The sequence below is a fragment of the Artemia sp. Qi Xiang Cuo genome, chromosome 14 (genome assembly GCF_049724085.1).
Source record: "Artemia sp. Qi Xiang Cuo chromosome 14, ASM4972408v1, whole genome shotgun sequence".
Classification (NCBI taxonomy): domain Eukaryota; kingdom Metazoa; phylum Arthropoda; class Branchiopoda; order Anostraca; family Artemiidae; genus Artemia; species Artemia sp. Qi Xiang Cuo.
The window spans coordinates 59,248,209-59,272,884 of record NC_142807.1 but is presented as its reverse complement, the minus strand read 5'-3'; the positions used below and the strand labels follow the sequence as shown (position 1 = coordinate 59,272,884).

The window sequence follows — 24,676 nt, the reverse complement described above, 5'->3', positions numbered from 1 at the left end:
ACATATAGGGTTTTTATAGAAAGTGGTGTCATATAAAATTTGAAGGGGGCTCATTAAATTGGTAATCAGACGCTCTAGTGCTCTTTTTAAGAGTCAAAGTGATCAGAGGGCAGCTACACTCTCCCCTCTACACACACGTTGTATTGTCCTGATATGCGTCTAATAGAAATTTTGAGATAGCCATTCTATTCAAAATAGTCTAAATATAATATAACAAGGCTTTTGGAGTTAAAAAAAACCCCAGAGATTAGGGTCAAGGGTTGTAAGTTATGCCCAGGGGTTATTTAAGGTTTTTATGGAAGGGATGTTTGTTTAATTTTAGAAGATGCTCAGTCTTTCTCCCTGAAAAAGACTTTGTCAATAGAAAGCGAACAGAAATTAATCAAAAAAAAAAATTTGGACAAAATAAGTTTTTCAAAAAAAAGTAAAGAACTTTCTAAAGGCCAGAATATAATATCTATGCTTTCTTAAAGCTGGAATATAATTTTTACTTTACTGAAAAGAAATAATTTTGAATGTTTTTACTTATATAACTTTAAGAAATCAAAAATTAATTAAGATTTTAAGGAATAAATATCAGCACATGTATATTAAACTGACAATGCACATTTTTTTCAGTAAATTCATTTGAATTTTTTCAGTAAAGTACACATTATTTTCTTGGTTTTAGAAAGCATAGGGTTTAGAACCCTACTCAGATTAAGTTCTGCTCGTTTTGAGTTTGACTTATTTTAGTTTCTGTTTGTTTTGGGTTTCATTTATTTATTGATACTGATTTGCGGTAGTTGTATGCTTGGTAGATTATTTGATTCTTTTTTTTTTTTGTTCATTTTTGGTTTAATGGAGTTCTTTACTTTTTTAAAAAAATTTGTTTTGTGCAAAAAGATTTTTTGATTAATCTTAGATAAGATTATTGTTGTTTTTTTTTTGTTTTTTTTTTAATTGACAAGATTACAGGAAAGATGCCTTGCAACAAAGATCAGTAACGGAAATGGAAAGAATATGGAATTACCAGCCTCAAAACTAAAGATTATCGTCAATAATTTTGGTTGATTCTCACTCGTTTAAGACTCTCTTTTTCTTAATTTTTTGTCTTGATTTTGGTTGATTCTCACTCGTTTAAGACTCTCTTTTTCTTAATTTTTTGTCTGCGATTCTGTTTGCTAATGCGTTTGTCTGTGTTGTGTCAAGGTGTAGCAGTTGCTTTATAAAATTGTTCTCATTTGTTCTTTTCTTATTGCTTCTTCATAAGAGACGGTTTTAGGGGGACAGAGGGGGTACTTGTCCTGGGCGCAGAAATTTTAGGGGCGGAAAATTTCAAATAATTAATCATATGGTTATAATTATTTTTTTTTATCCAAATAAAGCAAAGGACAAAGTTAATGAATGAAAATAATTAATACCTTATTATTTAATTAATAAAATAAAAGCAAATTAAAACAAAAAAATAAATAATGACAATTAAATGATAATAAATGAAATAATTAATGATAATTAAATACTTAAATAATTTTGAAAATAAATTAAAAATAGTAAAAAAAAATTCATAAATTGAAAAGATTTTGCTATTAAATGAAAATTTTGTTGAAACTTGGCCCTGAAGATTTTGTGGGAGACAGGGCAGGGGCACTAACCAAAAATTTTGCCCTGGTTGTAAGAGAGGCTACAACCACCTCTGTTCTTTATTTCTCTTTGATTCTTCTTAAATTTGAATAATGCAAGGATTCTTAATCTCAGTGAATTCAAGCCACGGGCTCACACTGTTCAGAAGGAGTTAACTCCAAGCTGAGGAGTTTAGATGACACAGAGCAAAAAGGCCTTATGTCCAGAATCATTGTAAAACTGATATATATCAGAGGCACTGCAAAATTAGCTAATTCCTGATTGTGCGCAAAAACGGTGCCGTTTTGGACTAGTTTGTGCCCTAAAAAGCAATATTGGCCCAATAAGGTTTAAAAAGCTTCCAAACAAAAGTTTTTTATATATACTCCCAATTTATAAGAAAATAATACCTACTAGACACTTATTTTATCCTTCTTTAAACTGTGTTGATTCATTTCAAATTTCATTTATTTATGCTCAGTTTTACATAGTTGCCCGCAAGTTGAGGGGATGAGAGTCAATAAACGTCAGGAGCAGTGCCAATTACCTCAAACAGTGCATTCTTAAATCCAGACTCTTCAAATGTTTGTAATTTTCATAGGTCTGCATTGGATGGGGGAGAGGATCAATTTGCCAATATTCTACAATCATCGGAAGCATCTTGATATTTTCAAGAGCTTCCCATAATTTTTTGTACTAGCCATCAATTCATCTGAATTTTCTTTTGAAGTTGAATAACACTCCATGGGCACCCATAGGGGGGGGGGGTGCCCGCCCCCTGGCTGAATGATGCTGCCTTATTTTTATATTTTTTTTCTGAGACTTCTATTATATAACGTTAAAAGTGCCAATTAGACGAGGTTTGCCCTCCCCCCTTGAAGTCAGCTTAGGGGTGCCCATATAACACTTCCCCCAAGATCTCAGAAGCCCCCTCAAAAATAGACCTGTATCCATGTGCTTAGAGGATTGGCGTATAACCTATGAGTCAGGCACGTTCAGAGTGGGTCTTGAGGCCTGTGTCTTCCACTGAAATCACAAGTTTTTTTCATTTTCAATTAAGGTTCCTACCCCCCCCCCCATTTTAAATTATTGTGTACGTGCCGGAGATCAATATAAGATTCGAATTGAAAATTTACTACTGACGATAGTTGTTGTAAAGCGGAGCCCACCACTAGGTGTGTTATCTTATGTCTACCAGTGTCTATCAAACGCTGACAAGAAAATTACAGCTTAGAGGAGATATAAATGCAGATTAACAATGACAATACTTTGAACATGTTGAAACGTTGACAAAGAGCGAATGTTGCAGCAATTATTGTTTACTGTACCAATTTGGTGTAGAAATGGAATGCAATGCACAATATTTAATTGGTGAAAGTTAGATGCTTTTGCAAACTAAAATCTGTTACTTGTGCCCTTGAACAAGCAGCGATTTAGTTGTTTCAACATGCAATATCGCGTCATAAGAGAAAGAAAAAATGTTTTTTTCTTAAAGGGATAGTTCAAAGAGTATAAACAACTTATAAAAGTGGGAACTGGCACTAGTGTTGACAAAAAAAAAAATATCAAAGTCATTTAGCGTTTGACGACACTGATTTTTTCAGTCTAATGATAAGAATAATTAATTTAATTAGTATAATTAGTAAAATTAAGGTACTAATAAGCGTTTGATCTCAGTTCCTGACAAAGAAAAAGAAATACAAAGCTTAAAAAATGCCAAGTATCGCCAAACTTTAGATGGCGTGGATAGTTTTTTGTAGACAGTGAGGCCAGTATCCACTCTTCTAAGTTACTTTTAAGTCTCTTGTAAGGTAAAACCTTCGGGGACTGTGTGCTGCTCCCCTTTACTTACATTTGGCATAATTGTTTTTAGTGAAATAATTTTGTTACGCCTCTTACAAAAGAATCAAATATAATATTATTCATAAAATATAAAATGGAGTTGTATAGGTTATGTTAGGAGTTGTTGGTGATACTCATTGGTACCATGGCAGAAGGCAGAGGGGGGTTTCAGGCTACCCCCTTGAAAATGAATTCAAAAGCGAATTTAAATCATCTTTTTGAGTTGTATTTGTTGACGTAACCAAAAATTGATTGGGGCTGAATTCAGACGACCCGACAGATCATCTCAGACATAGGAGTTATTTTATAAAAATTGGGCACATTATGGATACGAGATAAAAACTCCCACATATACTACAATTATTACTTTTACTTACCTGATTGAAGAATACTTGATAGTAAAAAAGGGCCCTATTGTCTACTTATGCTAACGGCATAAGGGAATTCAAAGATTATGTCAGAGGGTATTTTAGTCTCCTAGCCCTTCAAACAATAAAATGCATGATAGAACAAAATTCTACAGCATTCAGAAAAAAACGACATTTTCCTATTAACTTTTTTTTTCCAAACTTTAAAATCCTAGATAATCATATGTTGGAAGCCCCACGCAGGAAGACTCACAACTCCATACAAAAATGTAGAATTTGTACGAATTGTTCTAAATGTAACGTATAAGGCCCTAAATACAGAGGCAAATTCCCCTTCTACCCCTCATTTGGTAACTCTGAAAATATCGGTTTTTGAATTTACGCAGCAGAGTTTGTAGTTTTAGCATACCTAAATTCATGCTGGTATGAATGTTTAACAATGTTTCATTAGACTTTAACCTAAAGCTTCCACGCTTAGAAAATAGAATTTCTTAGCAGTTTTTGAATTGCTTACCACTGAACCTTCGGGCAACTGAACCGCCATTTAACTGGACCCCGTGCAACTCAATCACGTGCAACTCAGCCCCATTTAACTGAACCATCGTGCAACTGAACCCACGTAAAACTTAACCCTCGTGTAACTAAACCCCCGTGCGATTGAATCCGCGTGCAACTCAGCCCCATTTAATTGAACCATCGTGCAACTGAACCCTCGTAAAACTGAACCTTCGCGTAACTAAACCCCCACGCGATCCAATCCACGTGCAACTCAACCCTATTTAATTTAACCCTCGGGCAACTCAACGCCATTCAATTGAACCCTCGTTTAAATGAACCCCGTCAATCAACCCCGTTTAACTCGAACCAAGGCGTAAGAATAAGCATGAACTAGAGCTGATTAGAAGCTCAAAATTTGCTTCTCACTTCGTTCGTAGTCTCTATCTTATATGACCCATTTGTGTAACTCCAGAACTTTCCAAATTGAAAGATAATTTCAGCAATGGGTCTGTTGCTAAATCATGGCCCGATAAAGTGTTTTTTGGTTTTATTGCAAACTATAAGCTTTTTAATTAGTGCTTCTTGGGTAAGGATTTGCCAAGGGGAAAGTGAATATCCTGATTTTACACTCGGTTCCCTAGGCTCTTTCAGTTTGACTTTCGAGGTTACGTAAAAGCATTTTGTTTGGGTCATCAAACAGTTCGTGGTAACGAACTGTTAGTAAGGAGCGACCCGGCTCAATGGTAACCAAAACTCTAAAAACCGGAATTTTGGTACCAATAGATACATCAAAAGAATCAGATTTTAATTTTGATTTCAAGTATATAAGTTTCATCTAGTTTAATCGTACCCATTAAAAGTTAAGTGCCTGAGAAAATTTGGCTGATTTTCGAAAAAAGGGACAAAGACCCCCTAAAAACTGTAGAGCCTTAATGAACTGCACACCATCATATTCAGCGTATCAGAGAACCCTACTGTAGAGGTTTCAAGCTCCTATCTACAAAAATGTGGAATTTTGCATTTTTTGCCAGAAGAAAGATCACGGGTGCGTGTTTATTTGTTTGTTTTTTTTTTGTTCTTTTTTTCCCAGGGGTAATCGTATTGACCCAGTGGTGGTAAAATATCGTAAGAGGGCTCATTGTAACGGAAATTAAAAGTTCTAGTGCCCTTTTTAAGTGACCAAAAAATGGAGGGCAACTAGGCCCCCTCCCACGCTCATTTTTTCTCAAAGTCACCCAATTAAAATTTTGAGATAGCCATTTTATTCAGCATAGTCGAAAATCTAATAAATATGTCTTTTACGATGACTTAATCCCTCATAGTTCCCAGGGGAAGGGCTGCAAGTTGTGAACTTTGTCCATTGCTTGCATATTGTATTGGTTATTGGGGAGTATACAGACATTTTCAGGAAGAATTTTTTTTGGGTGGGGGGGGGGGTTGGGGGGCTGGAGGAGGGAGTTATTCGGGAGACTCTTTCCGTGGAGGATGTTTCTTTGGGGTAAGGGACATTTCTATGAAGGGCGCGCCAGAATTCCAAGCATTATTTAAAATACGATCAGAAATTAAATTTAAAAAAACAAGTTTTTTCAACTGAAAGTAAGAAGCAACATTAGAACTTAAAATGAACAGAAATTATTACGTATATGAGGGGGCTTTCCCACTAGTCATTACTTCGATCTTTACGCTACAGTGTCTTTTGTAGTGCTTTCAAAAGAGCTATATATTCTAATTAAACTGCCTTTGTGATTCAGGGGTGTGTGAATTCATTTTTTTTTTAACTTTTAACTTAAAGAGCGTGTTATTTACTAATGGGATAACCGCATAATATACATAATAACAACTACGTAAAAAAAAAAACAAATAAAAAAAAAACAAGCGATGCGGCTCAATAGTAAGCGAAACTTTAAAAACGGAACTTTGATGTCAATAAATGTATCAAAACAATGTGCTTATAATGCTGATTCTAAATATATAAATTTTTTTAAGTTTAGTATTACTCATCAAAGGCTACGAGCATGAGAAAACTTACCTGATTTTTTAAAGAGGGGGAAACATCCCCTAAAAGTGAAAAAATTTTAATGAAAATCACTGTCAGATTCAGCGTATCAGAAAACCCTATAACATAGGTTTCAAGCTCATATCTGCAAAAATCTGCAACTTTGTATTTTTTTCCAGAAGAAAAATATACGAATATAGAAGTTCGTTACGTGAGTTAATTTGTAAATTACGTCAGAACCAAATTTAGAGACAGCCATTTAGCAAAAGAAAAGTAAAATTTTTATGCAAATCTTGTTTACTTATTCAATGACGGCGAGCAAAAATAAAAGCTGCATTAACTAAAAAACGATCAGAAATTAAATAAAAAAAAACAAGTTTTTTAAACTGAAAGTAAGGGGTGACATTAAAACTTAAAACGAACAGAAATGTTTCCGTATATGAAAGGGGCTGTCCCCTCCTCAACGCCTCGCTCTTTACGCTAAAGTTTGACTCTGTCTCACAACTTTATTTTTTGAAACAATAAAAAACTTTAGCGTATAGAGCGAGGCGTTGAGGAGGGGACAGCCCCTTTCATATACGGAATAATTTCTGTTCGTTCTAAGTTTTAATGTCGCCCCTTACTTTCAGTTTAAAAAACTTGTTTTTTTATTTATTCCATACAAAGACCAACAAGGAAATGACACCCACCTTTATGGGATGGGGAAATTGATGCCAGGTTAACAATAATTTCAAAGGGACTTGTGTCAGTCATCATCAGGTTCAAATTCAACTCACATCAGGTTCAAATTTGAACCTGATAATGACTGGCACGGTTCCGTCGAAATTATTGTTTAAACAAAATCAAGACCTGACTTCCATAGCTTAGGTAACCTTACTACCATCTACCATTATTGCAGGGAAAATAAAACACTAATTGTGAGAACCTCGGATGGTTACCCGTTTCAGTGCCCCTGCGATGTTCCAGTCACCCTCGAGTGATGAAAAAAAGAAGACACGTCCGGGTATATTGATACCAGGACGAGTCTTCTTCATAATCCCCAGGAATTTATTTCGTAGTTAATTTTTGTGTTTGAAGGAAAATAATAGCGCTTATCGTTAACGAATCAGATTTGTATTTGAATAAAAGTTTTTTCACTTTGAAGGCGACTGGGAAGAAGTATTTTCAAGAAGGGGGTTTTAAATATGAGTTTAAAAGTTTTCAATTATGGAGATTTCAATGGCAGATCTTTTGTGATTTCAAGCCTTTTACACTCAGGAAATAACACCAACATCGCATTTTGGTACAATAAGACATTTTATGATGGTGTTGTCATGACAAAACTGTAAAAAGCAAATGAATGGAAATATTAGCTTTCAAAATAGCTTAAACAGCTCTCTACGATCTTCAAGTGCCATCTTAGTACTGGAGAAATAAAACAGAAAAAGGGAGACTTATCTGCGTTCCCACCTCTTTCTGAAAATTTCGCGTAAATTTGTTTTCGCAATAAACTTCTACAATTAAGGAAACAATTTAAATAATAGATATCATTCCTGAACCAGTATTAACGGCAATTTTTCTTTATACGAAGATTCAGCTGCACAAGAGTTTAGTTGCATGAGAGTTCAGTTGAATGGGTATGAGTTGCACAGGGGGTTCAGTTGTCCGAGGGTTCAGTTGCGTGAGGGTTGAGTTGCACAGGGGTCGAATTACACGGGTTTTCTGTTAAACGGGGGTTTCAGTTCTACCTGGGGCCAGATACACGAAGGTTCAGTTAAATGGGTTCAGCTGCACGGGGTTTAGATACACAAGGGTTCAGTTGCAATAGAACCAAAAAAAGGCTTGACATAGAAATGAAATATCATAAATATCGATATATTAAAACGAGTAATAACAAGGTATCACTTCATAAAAACGTTCGGGTTTTTTCAAAACGTATTTTTCAAAATCCATGAGCGATTATATTTTTTTTTCCGATCTTTTTCAATAAAAAAACCAAAAAGGGTACTTTTCAGTGAAAATTCCAGGGGAAAATTTTTACTAATCTAAGAGTAGACAACAGTCTAAGGGTATGTCCCATCCCCCCTCCTAATTGCCTCAGCTAATTATCAATGCAACCACACCCTTGAAACAAGGTGTTTAAAACTTAAAATTCATCTAGAGTCAATGAAAGCTAATAAAAGGAAAAAAACTGTTTTATTACATTATAATTCGTACATAAGTAATTATACGAATCAGATGAATGTTGCTAACCCGTTTATTAATTTACTCCTCAAAGAATACTTCGGAATTTTGGCATTAAAAGTTGAAACTCGCTTTTTTGCCAACTTTCGTTACATATCTTATTCAAGTAAACATGTAGAGATTAAGCTGAATAAGAACAATCAAATCAGGTTTTGATTACAATTTTAAACTGTAAATGAAATGTTAGGAAATAGCACGCGCTAATGCTAGCTGAATTAAGCACTAAGCTGAATTAAGCACTGACTAAGATTAAAAACATGCACGGACAAAGGGTTTCAATTGAAGGGGCAAAGACAAAGCAAGGGGCAGAAGGCAGAGTAATTGTTATCAAGATTTTAAAAATCTGTCTTCTGTATTTTTGGTAAAAAAGAAAAAAGAAAAAAAGTGCACCCCTAGATTTTGGAAAATACTTTCTTCTTTTATTTTCATAAGAAATAATTAAAAAACCCAAAATTTCCCAACCCCCTAGAATTCTTAGCAATATTTTGATCTTTTCCGTTATAATACACCACTATTTACTCATAGATTAAGTTGCTTCAGTTTACGGGTAATAAGTTGAAACGGAAGTGTGATGTATCGGAAAATGCATGGGAAATATATAATTTGGGCTACATATCTGCAACTTAGAGGGGGTGAGGGGTAGAATAAAGTGAAGCGCTATTAGGAATGATATAAGTAATCTTAAAAATTCTAAAATACTTACCTATATCATTCCTAAAGGTGCTTCACTCCAACCCCAATTCCCCTTCCTAATATGCAAATTTATGGCATAAATTATAATTTTCCCATATATTTTGCCATACGTTACTCGTTTCAACTTAGTGCCTGTGAACAATTAAGAATACATTTTATAATACTTGTACATATTATCTTCATAAAAAAAAAAAAATAACAACCCCTACCCTTTTTTCTTGTATTTCTATTATTAAAAATCGAAAAACCCAAAACCAACCCCACTATCCCCCAGATTTTGAAATATATTTTTTTAAAGATACAAAAAATCCCAACCCCCTACGTTTTCGAGAATTAGCTGTGCGGAAATAATGTTCGGAAGCACGTGACATTTCTAGGAAAGCACAAATTTATTAAGCACATTTATTAAGCCCAAATTATTGTGCTTAATTATAATAATTTATTAATTATAATAATTTAAATAATATTTTGCAAATTATTATAATTATTATAATAATTTGCTTAATTATAATAATTTAAACGATAATTTATTAAGCACAAATTAAGTTTCAAATTAAGCACAATCACTAAGACTTAAGAGGAGTCAAATCAGATTTTGATTAAAATTTTAAACATTAGACATAATGCTAGGAAATAGCACGCGCCAAAAACAAACTATTAATAACTCTTGCAATTTGTGGTTTTCCTGTGATTTCTCGCAAAAAGGAAACAAAGACAATTTATTATTATTAAGTAGTCTCAACAGTGAAATATGTTTGTCCTGTTTTTTTGTAATGGCTATCTGGCATTTTTCAACCACGCAGAGCAATTTTTAACGGATTGCAAAAGTTTAATGGCCCATTATGTTGACCAAGATTATATGCAAAAATTGCAGCTAAAAAAAAGTATTGAAACTTCCTTATGACACAGATTATTTATTTACACTCTTTTTTGTAGAAGTTATCCAATGTTCTTGTTGAGTCACGGTACCTTGAGTTCAATCCAATCATACAAATTTCGGTTCTTTGCTAATACAGATTTAGATTTTTGACCAAGGGCAACTTATCTTTTTTGTAAAATGCTTTTGTTAAGAATTTTATAACGAAGATGTACCTGTGAAGAATTTGAACCAATTTTATATTTTAGGGCCCTTACTTTCCGCCGCCAACATTTATCTCTAATTTGAGCTTCACTGATGAATCTAAGCTTATAAACGTGGGTGTCCCTTGCGCAAGAAAGGAAACATTATACTGAAAAAAAGGGTACGACACTTGTTAATTAAACGAAACACTCAAGAATTACGCTTAGGTTCGATCTCAGAAAACCGGTTTCATTGCCATAAATACGAATGACGGGTGACCGAATGTGTTGTACTTGTAAAATTTGGGCTATATATTTGCACACTAGGAAGTGGGAGGTAGATTGCGTTACGTTAAGTTAGGCTAGGGGTGCTGTCCAAATACTTTACCCCTCCCCCCCCTAATTTGAAAATTTATAGCTCAAATAATTTTATTATATAAACTAAAAGTTATAAGAAGTTTAAATTTCATTAGCATTAACCTAACTTCACTTTTTGGGTGTGTTTTGTATAATTAAAAGTACCAAAAAAGTACTAAAACCGCGAAAATGCTGAAGTTGCGTCTTTGTTTGGCGTTTTATAATAACCATTATGCTCAATTCAGTGTTTAGAAACGTTGCAAAAAATTTCCTGTTTCGATTATAATGATGTCAAATATAGAATTTTTGATGCTCAAACCTGAAAAAAAAGGATAAGGGCAAAGAATATCAGCATAAGGGCAAAAACATATCTGAACTGTCAAAATGAAAGAAAGCTTGCAGGAAGATGCAACAGGGAGGAAAGGGTTGGGAAGAAATAAAAAGAAATATAGCTAATGATAATTCAACCAGAGCATAGAAATCCTACAACAAAAAATTTAACTGTGATTATATAACAAAAGGAAACACATCTTTTTTTTATTTTGCTTTTAGCACAACTTTTAAGGTTAATTCAAACATAACCTAATTCTTTAACTTAGCTTAACTTTTAGTAATTTTGAAACAATAAATAGTATCACGGTACAATCAAATTTCTTATAAAATTATAAAAGTTTGAATCTTACTACGGACTTAATAGAATAGATTTACCCAGATTTAGCTGATACACAAAACAAGGCTACTAAATTGACTTCGCTAGTTCAATTATTTAGGTAAAAAAAAGTAAAGTAAACTTTAGTAAATTTGCAATTTGCAACCAATTAATATGTAAACTAGATGAAGTTTGGTGCAATTAGAAAACTTACGAACAACTACTTTGAAAAACTAGTGCAGATTTTAAGCAAAATCAGCAAATCTACAACAAATGGTATTGTAAATTTATAAGAAGTTGGCAAAATCGTCAAATTCACAACGAATACTTTTATATTTATAAAGTTCAGTACTAATATAGCACAAACTTTATATTAAACTTTTCAAAAATTAATAAATCAAAGCAGTTTATCAGTTTCGTAGAGCTTATATTAAACATTAACAGATTTCTCAAAACATCACAAGAAAGCTGGTAGCAAAACTAAAATTGCGTTATTTTGCTATAATATTTAGCATAATTCATAAAGCCAGTATTGTCTTTCGTTGAAAATTATCAGTAATTTTTAGAGCACAAAGATTTTCTATCACTAAGAGTGACACTGTTATAACATTTTTATTGTTATTTTTTTAAATTTGGGTGCTCTTAAATAAAAGAGAAAAAAAATCTTAATTGCTCCGGAGAGTTTTTCTAATGCAGTGTTGCCCTTTCAATTCAAACTGTAATTAAGGTTTTTTTCTAACACGCCTAATTGTGGGTATAAATTTCTTAAAATTTTCTTGTGCTAATTAAATTGATGATAGTTAAATTTAGGAAAAATAATTATCGTTTAGATAATTGGGCTTCCTGTGCCAAAGGCTAGCACCTAGACGAAAATTTTACTAAAAGTTAAGGATGGACCCGATAGATGGACCCCCAAATATCGCCAGTGACGAATCCAACGGCAATTTTAAATTTGTTTTCGACAAAATTTAGGTACCTTAAATTAAAAGAAAACTCATTTTAATTGTTCAATGGAGTTACCGTAACGTAATATTGCATTTCGAGAACCAAAATGTGGCCAGATATTCCACAATTTCCTTGATTTTTACATATTCTCTGAAATTTTCTTGTGCTGGCCGAATTGGTGGTATTTAACTCACAAAACATTGCACAGCAACTCTGATGTCCTCTGCCCAAACCTAGAATCTACAAAAAATTGGTCTTGATCTAAATCTACAAAATCTACATCGACATCTACAAACGAGCCTACTATCAACACGGCAAATCCAACAGCGCGGTCAAAGATTTTCGATTTGCTATTTTTTATTTTTCTTATTTTTCTATTTTCTATGTGCCTTTTTGCTGGACCTAGTTTCAATGGAGCTAAAAAAAAAAAAAAAAAAGATTTTACATATGCATCCAAATTCTAGTATGAATATACAATTACAAACCTACGTATTCTAGAGAGCCAGAACGGAAAGCCTAGAAAGCCAAGAATGGAAGGAACTCGAATTTGGATAATCTATTTAAGAAACTAAGTATTTTCACCTTTTTTCCCCGTTTCAAAAATGAAAAAGATCATTCTTTCAATTTTACTGAAAACTGAAAAAAAATGTAGATGCTAGCTTTTGATAGAGGAGAGACAAACTCTGGGCGATGAAAATTAATGTATTTTACAATACAGCGTATGATGCTCTAAATAGGTTTACACTCTAATAGTAAAAATTTGTTTTAATCAAGAAAAATTTGATTTAATTCCTCAGTAAAATTAAGCTTATTGTTTCAAAATTTAATTCTTCATGTTTGATTAAAGCAAGAAAAGAGAAACTTGATTGTTTAGGAACGTTTTTTTAATGTAGCTTAGCATGATAAATTCAAGCATGTAATCAGACTTTCTTTATCAGTAATAGTTTTTGTATGTTTTTTGTATTTTTTTACTATTCAGGTTATATTTTTGTGTTTTAGACAGTAAAAACTACAAAAAATCATTGCACACGAATATTTCACTATAGAAAATATGATTGCGTTTCTGATTTGAGCTTAAAAATTGGTTTTGGAAACTTTCTTAGCGTTAAAAAAATTAATTTCTTAGCGTTAAAAAAATTTATATATATATATATAAATATATATATATATATATATATATATATATATATATATATATATATATATATATATATATATATATATATATATATATATATATATATATATATATATATATATATATATATATATATATATATATATATATATATATATATATATATATATATATATATATATATATATATATATATATATATATATATATATATATATATATATATATATATATATATATATATATATATATATATATATATATATATATATATATATATATATATATATATATATATATATATATATATATATATATATATATATATATATATATATATATATATATATATATATATATATATATATATATATATATATATATATATATATATATATATATATATATATATATATATATATATATATATATGTATTTTTGGGTCTCTAAATATTTGAGTGCTTAATTTTATCATTTCTGAAAATTAATTGATTCTGACAGTTGCCAACCTAAGTCACTATCAAACAAAAATCTAAATCTCATCAAACTAGACATAGTGATTAGCCAGGTTGTATTTGATCAGCCCCTTCTACTCACATTGCAACGGGCTATATAAGGGAGCTTTGAAAATCCGTCACATAGAAATGAAAATAAAAATAAACGTTTTCAGGCTGCCTAGAGAAAATATTTTCTCTTAGATAAAAAATCTTCAATGTTTATGACATAGGAAGCAGTGGCGTCGTTTGAGGGGGCAAGGGGATGGGGGCATTTGCCCCTCTCTCCTCATTAATTTGCGGAAAAATTGCTATATAGCCCATGTCCCTTGATTCTCCGGATATGGGTCCCTCTTGCCCCCCCCCCCCCCCAATAAAAATGCTGGAGCTACGCTCCTCACAGGAAGTAATCCTTTGGCAGTTAGGACATCAGCTGTACTGCAAGTCTGCAAGACACTTTCATTTGAGTCTTGAAAATTTCAATTTTTAAGCAAAGAGTAAATTTTTACTTCTTAATTTACTTACAGGTTGGCGTTTTTTTAGTTGTTTTTGTTTTACTCTTTTTAGTATTCGACAAACACAAGTGAAAGAGCCACGGTATAATGTCCGTCTCTGAATTCCACTGGCCTAAGACCTGTTTTCTTTCTTCCACTAGCTATAGACCTGGCCTTAGACTGGTTTTAATTCCACTGGCCTCGGACCTGTTTTCTTTCATATTTTGCTATATTTCTTTTTGCCCCCCTCCCCCCTCTTACATACATTAATTTTTATTCGTTTCGGTCTTTGGTTTCATTTGAAAGCTTGATTTTTCATTATTCTCTTAAAGTTTTAACCTTATTTAAGGGTTATTCTAAATATTTATATCAGCATATCACATTCAAGGCTAGTGGTCCGTTTTTGCCCTAATTAAGTGGATTGTGGCACAGAATGACAGGAATTTAGAATATCTTTTGGCAAGATCCGGGACAAGATAGTACTTTATTGGAAAAATACTATCACAAACTAATAAACCCAAATTCGAGTTCCAGGTCCAAAAATATAAAATTTAAAACATGAAGCACAAGAAGATGTTAAAAACAACTTTGAAAAACGAAAAAAACCTAGTTAAATCAGCACAATAATCAAGACATGAAACACAAAACTCGACTTTAAATTGCGTCAAGTAGGAGTAAAAATAAATGAAACGTTCAGCAGAGGAGGCTTAGAAGGCTTTGAAGAAGAATAAGTCACAATAAAAGAAAAGTGGAAATAATGGTAACTAAAAAATAAACAGAAGAAAACACTTATCTTAGGAAAAATGATGATTTTCCCAAAATTGTTATTCTTATTTCGTCAGATGCTGTGTTACACAGGCAATGTAACTTCGTCGCTGCTTCAACATCAGATGAGGAATTTGGGACAGCTGAGGAGGCCAAGCCGAAGAAGCAAGGCCGTGAACCCTTGTGAATGTCCTCTGTGAAGCTGGCAGTAATGACGGACTTTGGCTTAAGACAGGTCAAGTCCTGCCTTCTGCCTTTTATGACAGTAAAACATGAGGTTTCAAGGAGGAAGGAGTATGGAATATAATCCACTTTGTGTATAATTTGGTGCGAATATTTCTAAACAAACTCGAATCTATTAGTCCTAAGGCGGCTTGGTGCTGTAATGAGTGACTGGTATTAGCAGTAGACGTTACAAAATTTGTATACTTTTGTATCTATATATGAGTGATACCAAAGCCTTTGTAATAAGTGAATTATCTTCATTTAACAGCATTGACAAGGTAATTGTGTAGACTGATAATGGATCCGTACTCTTTTTTTCTGACATCAATACACAGGCACTAGGGTATAACAATACATTATAACAATAGATATACCCATTAAACAAGATCATTCTGGCAAGAATATGGATAAGTCCTGGTTCAACAATAAACTATTCATTTAGCACTAGGTATTATATACATTAATTATTTTGGGCCATTATTTGGAAATCTTAAAAACCAGAATACTACTACTACAAACAACTCACTGTAGTACCAAGAGTAAGGAAACCCACGTTGTGTATAATTTGGTGCGAATACTTCTAAACAAACTCGAATCGATTAGTTAGTTTTCAAGACAGATGGAATACCAGACCTGATTGGTACAATTTAATAATTACCTGAAAGATCACTAGCATACAGGGGGGGGGGAGGACATTCTGGGGTACTTGATTTTATTCAAAAGTTTAAATAGACAGCGGTGTATTTGTTTGTTTGAGGTTCTTGAAAAATAACTGTCTAACTTGAGACCGTCTGATAACGTAACGCCAATGCGTTTAACGTGATTCATCAACATTTCGGGTCCACTATAGTTTAAAAAATCGGGAGTAGATTTAAACAAGTTCATGGTAAGGATATTTGATTTACAAGTAATCACTTTTCACAAGTAATCACTTAACAAGTAATCACAACCAAGTAGTTGCTTTTAAAGTTCCAACAACTATTCCAATGGTAAATGTTTCGTCTTTTTTTTTTTTTTCTTTTTTTTTTTTTTTTTTTTTCTTTTTTTTTGTGGTAACCATTGCCAATTTATTGCTTAAAATAAAAGTGGTCATAATGAAGTTACTTGAGTAGTCCCACAGCACAAAGGAAGATATTTTTGTGCTTTACAAATTTGATCAATTAGAGACAGCACTAAAACAACATTTATTAAAAGATAATCGAGTCCAAAAATTTCAATAGTAAGTGAATTTGGACGTTATGGTCAACCAAAACAAAAATCTTTTTGGAAAATAGCTAAATAAATTTTCAGTCAAATGTTTGGTTAAGACATTTTGCTTTCCTATTAATTAGTAAAATCGCAATTAAAAAACTAGTTAAGATGGCTGCTTAAGATGGTATATACTTTTTGTGTGCTTATAAAGTACACTAAAACTTTAAATCAGCTAAAATGAGCCCTCTCCCGACATTCAGCAGTCCCTGATGCGTTGAAAATACAGGTGAAAAAAACAAAAAACAAATAATAGATAAAGGAACATGATAAAGTGACCATCCTTCACGCGCAAATGGAATTTTTGTGTGTTTTATAATAGGATCTTGAAACCTCCACTTTAGGTCTATCAAAAATGCTGAAATGAACGGCGTAATTCTCATGAAGATCATCCTCATTTTTGGGGCTATTATAGAGTCTCATGGACTATTTTATGCAATTACATATAATAAAATCAAAAAAATCTACTCCTGTTTTGCTAATTAAAAAGGGCGCCAGAACTACAAATTTTACTTGTACGAGCTTTTTCTCTAATTTTTAGATTTTTTGGTTTGATACATTCACCAATGAAAATATACATCAATGAAAATATTCGAAAAATTATTCAATTATGTATTCGTCGAATTATTCGTTTGATCCATTATTTACGCTCTTTTTTAGTTTTTTTTTTGCGTGCTTACTACACTAACAGGAAAGAATCCGAAATGAGTGTGTGAATCAAATAAATGGTTATATTATTGACACTATACAAACTTATACCAGGGACGTAGTTAACTAGGGAGGGAGGGGGGGTGGGAATTTATAACAGACGAAAAAAAAACTCCATAAAAAAACTGTAAAATTGTTATTGGGAATTGTAAAATCTTTAGAATTCAGGAGAGGAGCCCAAAGAGTTTTGATGTGTGTGCGCAATAGGCGTCCTTGATATCAGGAAACGGATAGATCAGGGGCAGCTTAATCGTGTCACATACGCCTGTTGCACTGCATTGCATGATTGCAAGTAGTAGCCTACATGGTATTCTCCCATCTGTATGTACCTCTTTTTAGTACATTGTAATAATTAAAGATCAACCATCACAAATATTAAATACTAAATAAATATCACATTGAGTGAGAATTGACAATAGAGCCACAAACCCAGCCACAAACTCACCGTTGTATTTAAGTTTGCCGAAATACATCGCAAGTCTTCACCGTAGAGTCAAATGTATACTCCTTAGCGTTTTTTTTTTTTATATTTTTTTAGCACAGTGGCATAAACATACTACCAAATAACCTTACAAAAACGCTATTGGACACCGTTGCAAGTTCCCCTTTGAGCCATAAGAGGGGCTCCAAAGTGTATGGTGACACAGGGCTCCTTATAGGTTTTTCACAGAAAGATTTTTTTTACCAAGATTTCAAAGACAAAGTATTTTCAATCAAAAAAAAGCAAATTTTTCAATATTTTTCAGTTTGAAAAAATGTTTTTCAAAAGTTTCAAAAATTTCCAATTCTTTTGGGTTTTTTTTCAATAATGATCTGCTCGTGGGGGCTTAAAGCTACTGTAGCAAGGGCGGATCCAGGATTATTTTTTTTGGGGGGGGGGTTACTAATTTTTGACTTTTTCGGGGCGGGGGGGTTTACTAATTTGTGACTCAGTTTTCGACTAATTTTACTGATTTTTACCTAGGTTTTACTAATTTTCGACTTATTTTCAACTCGGTAAAAAATTTTTGGGGGGGGGGGGGGTAAAAACCGGGTACCCCCCCCCCCCCCTGGATACGGCCAAGTACTGAAGTGAATAAAAATATTTGATTTTCCAATATAACATCCAATGAAGTATATACACAACATCACTGATAGGATATAAGAATCTTTATTTTATATCCTAGCTCACGTCAGTCCGGATTTACCTTTAACCACCGTTGTGTTGAGATTTTAAGCAGAGTCCTTGAATTCCCTTTATCAGGGTACAAATAGTACGGAAAGCAGTAGAAGGCACTGGTAATGCAAATATTAGCAAACAGTGCATACAATGTTAGACTGGACTGTGTTTTACTGAATAAACTGAGAATGAGGATAGAAGTGTAGCTGGGATTTTCAGTACCCGGGGACCTCGTCGGTTTTAATCCCCTCCTCAAACATCACTGCCAAAATATAAGTAGATCTTAGTGTTTAAAAAAAACTTGGTTTGGTTCCTCTTCAGAGGCTACCCTAGGGGACATATGTCCTCCCTGGCTCCCCTAGTTATTGCACCGAATTGTCTTCAGGTGGCCTGGTGCTGCTTTAAGGTGCTAGTAGTAGTAGTACTATGAAAAAGGGCTATTTGTTGTTTAAAGCTACTAAAAAAACAATAAGAAGTAAAAAGAAAAACGATAGGTCACAGGTATTAAAGGTCTTAAACCTCCTTCTTCTCGAATTTTCCCATCTCTCTCTCTTCGGTTTGTAGCGTAATTTTCCTACAAAATTATACCTGCAAAAGTGATTGCTCAATATTTGTTACTTTATATAGGATTTGTTTTATTTTCGATGAATGACTTACCTCCCTTTCCATTTCACTTGCCTTTTCTCGTAGCATTTCTACCAAATATTGAGAAGGGTAGCAATAACTTCCATTTTGTGCAGTGATATTCGACACCGAAATGACAAATTGCACTTGTTGCCCTTCTGAAGACTTGAAAATTGGAGAAACAAAAACAATAGCAGATATTTCAATGTTCTCCTAGAATGATTTCATTGATTAATTATTTAATTTGCTATTGCATTATTTCCTTCTGAAGTTCCAAAAATTGGAACAACAAAACAGTAATAGCTACCTTAATACTCTTCTGGCAGTGGCGTAAATCCATGGAAATTTAGAAGATAGGGGTCAAAATATATTTGTTAAATATCGGGGGAGGGTAACTTCATTTATTTTTATGTTTTTCCACTGAAAATACCGCAAAAAAGGGGATTTTTTAATGAAGATGCATCGAAAAAGGCATTTTTAAATCAAGTGGGGCGAATGCCCCAAAGCTCCCTGCAATTAATATTTCTGTCTCTTATGTGCAGTAGTTTATTTTTTATTCTATCATTAACTCATTAGTAACTTAATTCCTCCTGAAGTCTTAACAATTTAAGTAGCAAATACCAGAAGAAAACTTAATTTATCTCCTAGACTACATTAATTCATTAATGTAATAGTGTATTCATTTCTTCTGAAGACTTGACGGTAGGGTAACGAAAGAAAAAACAATAGCATCAATATTAATCTAAAACACAATTAATTTGTGTGCTCCCAAATTTATTGATTTTTAACCAGCCTACAGGGCTTTTAGCAGGCTACAGCCCCCTAAACCTTCTAAAGGCCACAGCGTCATTTCACTTTACTGAAAACGATTTATATTACGAGCAAAATGTCTTTGTTTGCCTTAGCATCAACAAAAATAAAAATAAAAGTCACAAGGCAAATCAAGGTTTAAAAATAAAAGTGGGGCAACTCCCCTCTCAAAATCCTCTAAATGGCTTGAGTGTTTTTAACGTTTATTTGTAAAAAATATATATTTTGAACAAAGTAGTTTTATTTATAAAAAAAAAAAAAAAAACAAAGTAATCATAATAATCAAGATGACTGGAAAAGAACCAGTGAAAGTAGACTGATTCTTTAGTATATTTATGATCATAAAAGAGCGATTGTTAAAACGCATTTAGTTTTCAGTAAAGCGGAAATGACACTATGGCCTTTAGAAGGCTTAGGACATGATACCCCACTCCTGTTTGTGTTCACTTCTATTAATTTTAAGTTTGATTTGATATTCCTTTTAATTTCTGTTCGTTTCAGGATTCATTTACTCCCCTATAGCAGTATCTGTTATCCTTCTGCTCGATGATTATTTATTTTAATTTTTTTTTCGTTTTAGGTTTCACCTATTAATTGGCAGTATTTTCTGCTCATTTTAAATTTGAATTATTGTAGGAGTTATTTCCGTTCGTTTTAGGTATAATTTCTCTCAAAAACTTGTATTTTGAAACAACTATATTCTAAAATTAATCTTTATTCGTCTTGATTTGAAATAGTTTTATTGTCAGCTAATATTAGGAATATTTTTACAGTTTATTTTGCAAAGTGCAAAAATGTTGAGATGGATCAGTGACATATCACCTTTAGCTACCCCACCTCCCCATCACCCAATTGGGAATAACTTGCTCCTTGTCCATTCCTTCTCCTACGCATCCTGAAAAGTTTAACTCCGACCTCCAAGCTATTTCCAAGATATTACAAATATGGGATTTTGATAAACTGGATACATGTCGTGTCATTTGATTTAATTCTAACTTCTCCTCCCAAGTCACAGTTCAACGTCTAGTTTCATTCCCCCATCCCGTCAACACTTACTGAAATTTTTGACTTGATACCCCCAGCCGTTCCCAAGATTTTGCAGATTCACCATTTTGATAAGTTGGTAAAACATAGTATATTTTAGTGGACCTTGACAATGAACCACGGATTGCTTGATAATGCAATATCGAACATGAAAGTCTTAGCAATGAAAGTCTCATAGGAGCTAAAAATGCAAAAATATTTTGCTGGATCAGAGACGAAGTCGTTGATAGCCTGGATACACATTGTGTCTTTTGATTTCGTTTTACCGTCTAACATAGCTCAAAGTCAACTTTTTTCCTCCCTTCGCTAAACGCTTCCTAAGAGTTTCAACTTGATACGCCATTCCGAAGATATTGTAAATAGATCATTTTGTCATCCTGAAGATTGACATCCTATGGACTAGGCATATTATATTTTGATATGACTCGCTATTTAACTTTGCAGACATTTTGCAGACAAGTCCCATAGGGGCTTATAGTACAAAAATGTTTTAGTGTATCAGAGACTAATATTTTTATACCCCTTTCCCTCTCCTAATGCAAAATTTTGAAAATCTCTTGTCCTATGCTCCCCCTTCCTTTCCCAAACAGTAAAATTGAGTTTTAACTTCAAATCCCAAACCGTTCTCAAGATATTGCAATCTCCATGACCAGAATACACACAGTGTCTTTTCATTAGCCTCTGTCCCCTTCCCTATCCAAAGTTTGAAGCCCACTTTACCCCATCCTAAGCCTCCCTAAAGTTTAAACTTCGCCCCGACCGTTGATCAATATCCCCCTGAGCATTCCTTTAAAGTTTCATTTTAGCACATTTAGCCGTTCCGATATATTGCTGATGCGACAATTTTAAAATTTGAATACAAATAGGATTTAGTTAAACATTCCCCTCATTTTGTCCTGAAAGTTTTAAATTAACCCTTGGCCATTTCTGAGTTACTGTAGATTAAATAAAAAACAAGTTTTTTTAACCGAAAGTAAGGAGCTACATTAAAACTCAAAACAAACAGAAATTATTCTGTATATGAATTGGCTTCTTACAAAATTGGAACAAAGAGTCAAACTTTACCCTAAAGAGCAAGGTATTGAGGGGGGGGGTCAATCCCTTAATATACGGAATAATTTCTGTTCGTTTTGAGTTTTAATGTTGCTCCTTATTTTCGGTTAAAAAACTTGCTTTTTTTAGTTTGATTTCTGATAATTTTTCAAATTATGCCGGTAAATCTGGCTCACCCACTATGAAAAATCCCCTTCCCTCACAGGAAACTCATCCGTGGTAAGTTCCTCCCACAAAAATACCCCCCTTAGAATTCTCTCCGGACAATTCCATCCTCGCAGAAGATTCCCCCCTTCCGTAAAATTTCTTGCAGACGATTTAGCGTGAAGAATTATCCTTAGCATCCTTTCATTGGAAAAAAGACTATAAGCTCTAACTGTTTTTCCTATCACTCTGGAATTCCCCCCTTCCATAGAAAATTTTTCTCATAAATCAAGGCACGCTGAAAGTTTCTCCTGGATAATTCCCCCTGAACATATCCACATACAAAATTGAGTTGCCAAAGTGAAAGTAAGACAAATAAAAATAATTTCATATAGGAATTCTGTCAAATCCCCCAGTACAAAGGATTCCCGTGGAAAGCTTACCCCGAAAATTTTTCTCCCCACGGAGAATTATCCCCATGAAAACCCACCACGAGCACGAGCCCTCCCCCCCCCCGTAAAATGTCCTTATGCTTCGCAATAACAAATACTATACGTAAACCATGGGCAAATTTTATAACTTAAAGACCTATCCCCAGCTATGGGGGGGGGGTCATATTATCTCCAAAGACATAGTTTTGGGACCTTTCAACTGTGGTGAACAAAATGGTGAAGCAGAACACCATTGTGGGAGGACCCTCTATAGGAGGACAACTGCGGAAGGGCGGAGGATCCAGATTTACGGACAACGGCCTCTGAAAGGTGGTGGAGAGGAGTGGCTTGCCGCCACCGCCCATTTAGCCAAGAAACCACCTCTCTTGAATCGCCTCCCGAAAATCATCCTTGAAGGATCCCTCCATGGCCTTCGTCCACGAGGCAGACCACGAAAACGATGGATGGAGAACTTCCACTTCAACAATGTCAAGATAGCCCAGTTGTCACGTATCGCACCAGATGTAGCAACGTACCGAGCCCTTACGCATGAGCTAGCAAGAGGAGTGGCCGCAAAACGTCCCACGAGGATGGCCGAGACCTAAGTAAGTAAGTAAGTAAAGTAATAAGATTTGGGGAAGGGACGTGGGAGGGGGGGCTAGTTGCCTTCCGATCTTTTTGGTCAATTAGAAAGGGGACTATAACTTTTAATTTCCGTTCAAATGAGCTCCCTCCCTATGTTTTAGGACCATTAGTTCGATACAATCACCCCGGGGGGGGGGGGGGATCAGCAGATAAACACGCATCAGTGATCTTTCTTCTGGCAAAAAAAAATTCACAAATTCCACATTTTTGCAGATATAATAGGGATTTCTAACTGAAGGTGTGATTTTCATGAAAATTCTTTGATTTTTAGGGGATGTTTCCCCCTTTTTTCGAAAGTCAGGCAATTTTTTTCAGGCTCGTAGGCTTTTATGAGTAACACTAGACTAAATGAACCTTAGATATTTGGAATCAGCATAATAAGTCGATTATTTTGATATACCTATTGATATCAAAATTCCGTTTTTAGGGTTTTGGTTACTATTGCGCCGTGCTTACTTACAGTTCGTTACCACGAGCTGTTTAGTACGCTCATTTGACAACCTGGATCTATATAAGATCTTTTTTTAATTAAATACCAAGGCCGTATCCAGAGGGGGGTTACCCGGTTTGAACCTCCCCCCCCGAAATTTTTGACCGAGTCGAAAATTAATAAAACCTAGGTAAAAATCAGTAAAATTAGTCGAAAACTGAGTAAAAAATTAGTACCCCCCCCCCCCGAAAAAAAAACCTGGATCCGCCCTTCTTAAATACCCCCCTTATTGTTTCTTGAAATTTTCAACTTAATACCCTCCTCCTTTTCTGAGTTTTCGCATATACACCTTTTTGACATCCTGGATGTACATGGTGTGTTCTTATTTAGTTCAACATCCGCCTCAACATACCCTAAAAGTTTCAACTTTATATTCTTAGTCGTTTCTGAGATATTGCAGATCTGACAACCTGGACGCCCATTGTGGTTTTTGATCAAGCTCAACACTCCCTGAAAGTATCTATTTAGTACCCTTAGCCGTTCCTTACATATGGCAGATACGCCCCTTTGACAACCAGGATGCACATAGTGTCTCTTGATTTCGTTAATTAATTTTCCATTATAAATATACGTTTAAAAAATTGCCAATTTGCGTCATTTACGGCTCTTGCCCCGGATTACGTCCTTTGGGGTTATCTTTTCCCCGAATGTATATTTCTTGGACCTTTTGACTTCCCTATTATGAACAAAACGACTATTTCAAAATTTTGATCGGGCGGATTTGGAGATTACAGAAGGCAAGGGGGGTAGCAAAAAGGGCACGGGGGGGGGGGTGGTCACCCTCCAATCACTTATGACATTAAAAATAACACAAGAGTTTTCGGTTTTGATGGAATAACCCCACTCCAAAGTTTCTACGACTACCCCTTCCATATGAAATAGTTCTGGGAAAAAAGGAAACAATACATTGACACAAACAGTGAAAAAAGACTTTTTTTTTCGCGATAGTTGAACAATGCAATATCTTTTGAA

The 24,676-nt window shown here is 34.0% G+C and overlaps 1 protein-coding gene across 1 annotated transcript in view; it reads right to left on the bottom strand.

The window, feature by feature from the left end:
• Positions 1–24,676, bottom strand: part of LOC148944704 (uncharacterized) — a 224,531-nt gene that overhangs the window by 95,235 nt on the left and 104,620 nt on the right. Inside the window, exon 4 of the mRNA XM_089099698.1 lies at positions 19,121–19,300. Coding sequence (XP_088955824.1) covers positions 19,121–19,300 — 180 coding nt within the window. The remainder of the gene's footprint in view (positions 1–19,120; positions 19,301–24,676) is intronic.